We start from the raw sequence: 8,403 nt of genomic DNA, 5'->3' as shown, positions 1-8,403 counted from the left end.
TCTTGTCAGAGATCATGCAAGATCCATGAAACTTCAGTGGGTTTTAGGTTGAGGCTCTGCTCTCACTGCCTTGAATTTATAAGGACACATTCGTGACTCCCTTGGCCTGAGCAGAAACCATACTTTTTCCACCACAGTTTACTATACAACTTAGACCTGATTAGAGGAGGCTTTCGCATCACCTGAAGTAGAGCCCCCTGCGTCTACTGCCCTTTACATCAAAGGCCATTTGTTTCTACTCTAGGGATTGACATATTCATGAGACATTTCACAATTCTAATGCATGTTTCAGGTTACTTAGCCAAGCAATATGCTCTGTCAAAGAACTATTCCAAGTCAAAGCAAAAAAAAAAACCCCAAACCCCAAAAAATCCTTAATATGGAACACAGAAAGAGCACTACCCGAATAAAAAATTACTAAAAGAAATAAGATTATGCCCCCCCCCCACTTTCCCACTTGGTGACCCGAGTTTGGTTGAATTTAATTTGTGTTTACCTCAGAATACAACCCAAAGTTTAAATTATAAATCACAGCCGTACACAGATTATCTGGACACATCAGTTCTTTTGAGAGCAGCATGTTCCAGGAGGTCTAATACAGCCATGGTGTACTACAGAGTATTCCTTATGGATGGGGCACAGGACAGGTTAATTAAGGTCACTTAAATCTTCATCTTTTACAGCAGATCAGAACCCAGATGGCTGACTTTCTGCAGGATTTCTGATAGGAATCCAGTAGAGCTGGTTTCAAGTTTCTCATCAGCACTTAAAAGCTGTAACCTTCTTATCCAGACATTGTGATCCACATGAAGTTCACAATGAGTGCAGCAAATCTGAGGTAGTCAACCCTTACGAAGGCTCAGTATCTGAACATAAAAAGATTTTGAAATGACCACTGGCTGCAGTTTTTGTTTTGTTTTGTTTTTTTTTTTGTATTTGCAGAGAAATTATGAAAGAACACTGCTGAATCTAGTTCACACATTTATATAACAATGAAAATCCCCCTAAATCCAATACACATAAAGAGCAGTGGTGACACTTTAAACTTCCATAGTGCAATAGGGCTGATCCCGTATACCGAGCGGTCTGCATCCGTTGTAGATCCAGCAGAGATCAGATAGATGATGGATGGCTGTCCGTGGTGGTTAGCTGTGGTCTAGTTACCTTAGAAGGGTTAGCAAACACCATTCCTTAAATGTACTGTGTGGCTGCTTTTCTGATTCTCAAGCACAGCATGCTGGTTGTCTAGCTGAAGTTTAAGGGCCTGGTTTTTTGAAACCTCATCCCTACCTCTAGTTTTGTGTCTTACTACTTCAAAGCTCTTCTCCATTTCTTTATCCCTAAGGGAAAAGAAATGTGATCAGTAAATATTTCTTCTTCACTAGGTTGTTTTGAAAATATCCTTCCTTGAATTAAAAAAAAAAAGCCACTCCTTACAAAAATCTTGAGGAAGGGACAGGAGGGGGAAACTGGTTTATAAATCCTTATCAAAACCATTTTTTAAGGCTTCAGTTGAACAGAAAATATAGAATACTGTACTGAAGCGCTACAGTCCTATTTTCTGTGGTAGCAAATCTGCTGAATACTATTAACTGAAAACCTATTTTGGGACCGACTTCAAGGCAACTGGAAAGTTAAAAAGCTGTATAATGACACGGTGATTCCTTCTAAGACTCACTTTTACTCTTAGCAAATAATAGACAATACATATCTCTTTCTTTATGCATAAAGTAAGGACAACAATATCCTCATTCAAGTAAAGTTCTACTCATTATTCAAAGACCTCTCCACACTTCTACTTTATGGGAGTGGATCAGATAAAGATGAGTGTGGTGAATCACTGTAGGACAGAGCTGAGGAACAGGTCAAAGTGGAGGTTTAAATTCAAGCCAGCTGTGCTCTCAAAGAGGCAAAAAGTCTGGGACTTAATTTAAAAGCCACCCCAAAAAATTTCCATTTGATGTCATTTACATTTCTTCCCATTTTATTTACTTTGTAAAAAATTCATGTCCCTAAATAAGATGTGGATGTGCCATACGTGGTCATTTAACTCCAGGTAGCGTTCATTTTAAAAACCTATTCTGGCTTTCTACATGCTTGGCAGTGGACTGCGGGGATGGGAACTGTGTATCACTGTAGATTTCTAGTGGTCCTTGTGGTGCTTTCCTTGCTGTGGTCAACCTGACCCCAAGAGGCCTATACATGCCTCTAGTCATTGTCAGTTCTGGGGTTTCTGTAACAACTACTGGAGCAGGAGATCTTTGTACAGGAGCTGTTTTATTCCAGGTACCTGAAGATTTTTCTACATCACCACCACCACCTCTACCTTCTTCCCGATTATCATCTGGATCTTCTCTTTTTTCATTTTCTTTCTTTTTCTTTTCATTTTAACATCTTTATTGGAGTATAATTGCTTTACAATGGTATGTTAGTTTCAGCTTCACAACAAAATGAATCAGTTATATATATACATATGTTCCCATATCTCTTCCCGCTTGCGTCTCCCTCCCTCCCACCCTCCCTATCCCACCCCTCCAGACGGTCACAAAGCACCAAGCTTATCTCCCTGTGCCATGCGGCTGCTTCCCACTAGCTATCTACCTTACGTTTGGTAGTGTATATATGTCAATGCCTCTCTCTCGCTTTGTCACAGTTTACCCTTCCCCCTCCCCATAACCTCAAGTCCATTCTCTAGTAAGTCTGTGTCTTTATTCCTGTTTCACCCCTAGGTTTTTCACGACATTTTTTTTTCTTAAATTCCATATATATGTGTTAGCATACAGTATTTCTCTCTCTCTTTCGGACTTACTTCACGCTGTATGACAGACTCTAGGTCTATCCACCTCATTACAAATAGCTCAATTTCGTTTCTTTTTATGGCTGAGTAATATTCCATTGCATATATGTGCCACATCTTCTTTATCCATTCATCTGATGATGGACACTTAGGTTGTTTCCATCTCCAGGCTATTGTAAATAGAGCTGTAATGAACATTTTGGTACATGACTCTTTTTGAATTATGGTTTTCTCAGGGTATATACCCAGTAGTGGGATTGCTGGGTCATATGGTAGTTCTATTTGTAGTTTTTTAAGGAACCTCCATACTGTTCTCCACAGTGGCTGTATCAATTTACATTCCCACCAACAGTGTAAGAGGGTTCCCTTTTCTCCACACCCTCTCCAGCATTTATTGTTTCTAGATTTTTTGATGATGGCCATTCTGACTGGTGTGACATGATATCTCATTGTAGTTTTGATTTGCATTTCTCTAATGATTAGTGATGTTGAGCAATCTTTCATGTGTTTGTTGGCAGCCTGTATATCTTCTTTGGATAAATGTCTATTTAGGTCTTCTGCCCATTTTTGGATTGGGTTGTTTGTTTTTTTGTTATTAAGCTGCATGAGCTGCTTATAAATTTTGGAGATTAATCCTTTGTCAGTTGCTTCATTTGCAAATATTTTCTCCCATTCTGAGGGTTGTCTTTTGGTCTTGTTTATGGTTTCCTTTGCTGCGCAAAAGCTTTTAAGTTTCATTAGGTCCCATTTGTTTATTTTTGTTTTTATTTCCATTTCTCTAGGAGGTGGGTCAAAAAGGACCTTGCTGTGATTTATGTCATAGAGTGTTCTGCCTATGTTTTCCTCTAAGAGTTTGATAGTTTCTGGCCTTACATTTAGGTCTTTAATCTATTTTGAGCTTATTTTTGTGTATGGTGTTAGGGAGTGATCTAATCTCATACTTTTACATGTAGCTGTCCAGTTTTCCCAGCACCACTTATTGAAGAGGCTGTCCTTTCTCCACTGTACATTCCTGCCTCCTTTATCAAAGATAAGGTGACCATATGTGCGTGGGTTTATCTCTGGGCTTTCTATCCTGTTCCAATGATCTATATTTCTGTTTTTGTGCCAGTACCATACTGCCTTGATTACTGTAGCTTTGTAGTATAGTCTGAAGTCAGGAAGCCTGATTCCTCCAGCTCCGCTTTTCGTTCTCAAGACTGCTTTGGCTATTCGGGGTCTTTTGTGTTTCCATACAAATTGTGAAATTTTTTGTTCTAGTTCTGTGAAAAATGCCAGTGGTAGTTTGATAGGGATTGCATTGAATCTGTAGATTGCTTTGGGTAGTAGAGTCATTTTCACAATGTTGATTCTCCCAATCCAAGAACATGGTATATCGCTCCATCTATTTGTATCATCTTTAATTTCTTTCATCAGTGTCTTATAATTTTCTGCATACAGGTCTTTTGTCTCCTTAGGTAGGTTTATTCCTAGATATTTTATTCTTTTTGTTGCAGTGGTAAATGGGAGTGTTTTCTTGATTTCATTTTCAGATTTTTCATCCTTAGTGTATAGGAATGCCAGAGATTTCTGTGCATTAATTTTGTATCCTGCTACTTTACCAAATTCATTGATTAGATCTAGTAGTTTTCTGGTAGCATCTTTAGGATTCTTTATGTATAGTATCATGTCATCTGCAAATAGTGACAGCTTTACTTCTTCTTTTCTGATTTGGATTCCTTTTATTTCCTTTTCTTCTCTGATTGCTGTGGCTAAACCTTCCAAAACTATGTTGAATAAGAGTGGTGAGAATGGGCAACCTTATCTTGTTCCTGATCTTAGTGGAAATGCTTTCACTTTTTCACCATTGAGGATGATGTTGGCTGTGGTTTTGTCATATATGGCCTTTATTATGTTGAGGAAAGTTCCCTCTATGTCTACTTTCTGCAGGGTTTTTATCATAAATAGGTGTTGAATTTTGTCAAAAGCTTTCTCTGCATCTATTGAGATGATCATATGGTTTTTCTCCTTTAATTTGTTAATATGGTGTATCACGTTGATTGATTTGCATATATTGAAGAATCCTTGCATTCCTGGAATAAACCCCACTTGATCATGGTGTATGATCCGTTTAATGTGCTGTTGGATTCTGTTTGCTAGTATTTTGTTGAGGATTTTTGCATCTATGTTCATCAGTGATATTGGCCTGTAGTTTTCTTTCTTTGTGACATCCTTGTCTGGTTTTGGTATCAAGACAATCTGTGTCTTTTGGTGGGAGCATTTAGTCCATTTACATTTAAGGTAATTATCGATATGTATGTTCCCATTCCCATTTTCTTAATTGTTTTGGGTTCGTTATTGTAGGTCTTTTCGTTCTCTTGTGTTTCTTGCCTAGAGAAGTTCCTTTAGCAGTTGTTGTAGAGTTGGTTTCGTGGTGCTGAACTCTCTCAACTTTTGCTTGTCTGTAAAGGTTTTAATTTCTCCATGAAATCTGAATGAGATCCTTGCTGGGTAGAGTAATCTTGGTTGCAGGTTTTTCTCCTTCATCACTTTCAATATGTCCTGCCACTCCTTTCTGGCTTGCAGAGTTTCTGCTGAAAGATCAGCTGTTAACCTTATGGGGATTTCCTTGTGTGTTATTTGTTGTTTTTCCCTTGCTGCTTTTAATATGCTTTCTTTGTATTTAATTTTTGACAGTTTGATTAATATGTGTCTTGGCCTATTTCCCCTTGGATTTATCCTGTATGGGACTCTCTGTGCTTCCTGGACTTGATTAACTATTTACTTTCCCATATTAGGGAAGTTTTCAACAATAATCTCTTCAAATATTTTCTCGGTCCCTTTCTTTTTCTCTTCTTCTTCTGGAACCCCTATAATTCGAATGTTGGTGCATTTAATGTTGTCCCAGAGGTCTCTGAGACTGTCCTCAGTTCTTTTCATTCTTTTTTCTTTATTCTGCTCTGCAGTAGTTATTTCCACTATTTTGTCTTCCAGGTCACTTATCCATTCTTCTGCCTCAGTTATTCTACTATTGATTCCATCTAGAGTATTTTTCATTTCATTTTGTGTTGTTCATCATTGTTTGTTTCATCTTTAGTTCTTCTAGGTCCTTGTTAAATGTTTCTTGCATTTTGTCTATTCTATTTCCAAGATTTTGGATCATCTTTACTATCATTATTCTGAATTCTTTTTCAGCTAGACTGCCTATTTCCTCTTCATTTGTTAGGTCTGGTGGGTTTTTATCTTGCTCCTTCATCTGCTGTGTGTTTTTCTGTCTTTTCATTTTACTTACTTTACTGTGTTTGGGGTCTCCTTTTTGCAGGCTGAAGGTTCGTAGTTCCTGTTGTTTTTAGTGTCTGTCCCCAGTGGCTAAGGTTGGTTCAGTGGGTTGTGTAGGCTTCCTGGTGGAGGGTACTAGTGCCTGTGTTCTGGTGGATGAGGTTTAATCTTGTCTTTCTGGTGGGCAGGTCCACATCTGGTGGTGTGTTTTGGGGTGTCGGTAGACTTATTATGATTTTGGGCAGCCTCTCTGCTAATGGGTGGGGTTGTGTTCCTGTCTTGCTAGTTGTTTGGCATAGGATGTCCAGCACTGTAGCTTGCTGGTCGTTGAGTGAAGCTGGGTGCTGGCGTTGAGATGGAGATCTCTGGGAGATTTTCGCCGTTTGCTATTATGTGCAGCTGGGAGGCCTCTTGTGGACCAGTGTCCTGAAGTTGGCTCTCCCACCTCAGAGGCACAGCACTAACTCCTGGCTGCAGCACCAAGAGCCTTTCATCCACACGGCTCCTTAATTTGGGATGATTCGTTGTCTATTCATGTATTCCACAGATGCAGGGTACATCAAGTTGATTGTGGAGCTTTAATCTGCTGCTTCTGAGGCTGCTGGGAGAGTTTCCCTTTCTCTTCTTTGTTCTCACAGCTCCCAGGGGCTCAGCTTTGGATTTGGCCCCGCCTGTGCGTGTAGGTCGCTGGAGAGCGTCTGTTCTTTGCTCAGACAGGACGGGGTTAAAGGAGCCGCTGATTCAGAGGCTCTGGGTCACTCAGGCCGGGGGTAGGGAGGGTCACGGAGTGCAGGGCGAGCCTGCGGCGGCAGAGGCCGGAGTGATGTTGCACCAGCCTGAGGCGCGCCGTGCGTTCTCCTGGGGGAGTTGTCCCTGGATCCCGGGACCCTGGCAGTGGCGGGCTGCACAGGCTCCCCGGAAGGGGGGCGTGGACAGTGACCTGTGTTCGCACACCGGCTTCTTGGTGGCGGCAGCAGCGGCCCTAGCGTCTCACGTCTGTCTCTGGGGTCTGCACTTTTAGCCGCGGCTCGCGCCCATCTCTGGAGCTCCTTTAAGCAGCGTTCCCAATCCCCTGTCCTCGCGCACCAGGAAACAAAGAGGGAAGAAAATGTCTCTTGCCTCTTCGGCAGGTCCAAACTTTTCCCCAGACTCCCTCCCGGCTAGCCGCGGTGCACTAACGACCTGCAGGCTGTGTTCATGCCGCCAAACCCAGTACTCTCCTGGCGCTCCGACGAAGCCCGAGCCTCAGCTCCCAGCCCCGCCCGCCCCGGCGGGTGAGCAGACAAGCCTCTTGGCTGGTGAGTGGCGGTCGGCCCTGATCCTCTGTGCTGGAATCTCTCCGCTTTGCCCTCCGCACCCCTGTTGTTGTGCTGTCCTCCTCGGCTCCGAAGCTCCCCCCCTCCGCCACCCGCAGTCTCCGCCCGCGAAGGGGCTTCCTAGTGTGTGGACACTTTTCCTCCTTCACAGCTCCCTCCCGCCTGTGCAGGACCCGCCCCTATCCTTTTGTCTCTGTTTATTTTTTTCTTTTGCCCTACCCAGGTATGTGGGGGGTTTCTTGCCTTTTGGGAGGTCTGAGGTCTTCTGCCAGCGTTCAGTAGGTGTTCTGTAGGAGTTGTTCCACGTGTAGATGTATTTCTGGTGTATCTGTGGGGAGGAAGATGATCACCGTGTCTTACTCTTCCGCCATCTTCCCGGAAGTCCTCCTCTTTTTTCATTTTCATCTTCTTCCTTTTCACTTATTTGCATTGTTTGAACTCTTAGGCTGCTGTAATCAACCTCTTTTTGCTCAGATTCTTTCCACTCATCTGCATCCTTTGTCACAACCTTGGTGGCAGCCCCGGGGCCCATGGCCTCCCTGCCTGCCGTCCCGCTGTAGCCCAGCCGGGTCCCTGCACCCCATCCTTTTGTCTTTATGTCCATTTGTCTTTATGTCACTTTTTCATATTCCCACCTCAATTAAGAGAAACTCTCATTCGTGGAGCAATGGCTAAATCTCCACCTCTTTGCTACTTCTAGTCATAGAACTGTCCAAGTATCATGTGATCTGCACCTTGGAGAGATAACCTACCATGAGCTGGAGTCCAGTCCTAAGTTGTTCAGGTTAAGAAACTCAGTTGACTCACTAACTAAATCTTGCTTATTAACTGAGGTGCTATGGTTTATGCATTATAATAATGTGAATTTATCCTGTTATTATTTTGAATCAATAGTATGGCATCATATCAAAGAGACTTTGTTATACTAACATACCAAAAATAGTGTACGGAGTTATAGCAGAGATTTCTAAGACCACAATGAGTGTAGTATATAGAAAGTACAGTGGATTAGAAATAAGGAGGCCTAACATT

General features: G+C 42.0%; 1 protein-coding gene across 1 annotated transcript; it reads right to left on the bottom strand.

Moving 5' to 3' along the window:
- Nucleotides 1-1,174: 1,174 nt before the first annotated feature.
- LOC309974363 (protein CDV3 homolog) lies at nt 1,175-7,975 on the bottom strand (the record flags this gene model as incomplete). The annotated part of the gene is made up of 3 exons (XM_082858990.1): nt 1,175-1,340; nt 2,077-2,353; nt 7,732-7,975. The coding sequence occupies 3 exons, from the start codon at nt 7,973-7,975 to the stop codon at nt 1,175-1,177; spliced, it is 687 nt and encodes a 228-aa protein (XP_082715116.1).
- Between the last annotated feature and the right edge of the window lie 428 nt (nt 7,976-8,403).

The sequence above is a fragment of the Leucopleurus acutus genome (genome assembly GCF_964270905.1).
Source record: "Leucopleurus acutus genome assembly, chromosome: 2".
NCBI classification, from domain to species: Eukaryota; Metazoa; Chordata; class Mammalia; order Artiodactyla; family Delphinidae; genus Leucopleurus; species Leucopleurus acutus.
Note: the sequence above shows the minus strand (reverse complement) of the source record. Positions and strands in the feature narration are given on the sequence as shown.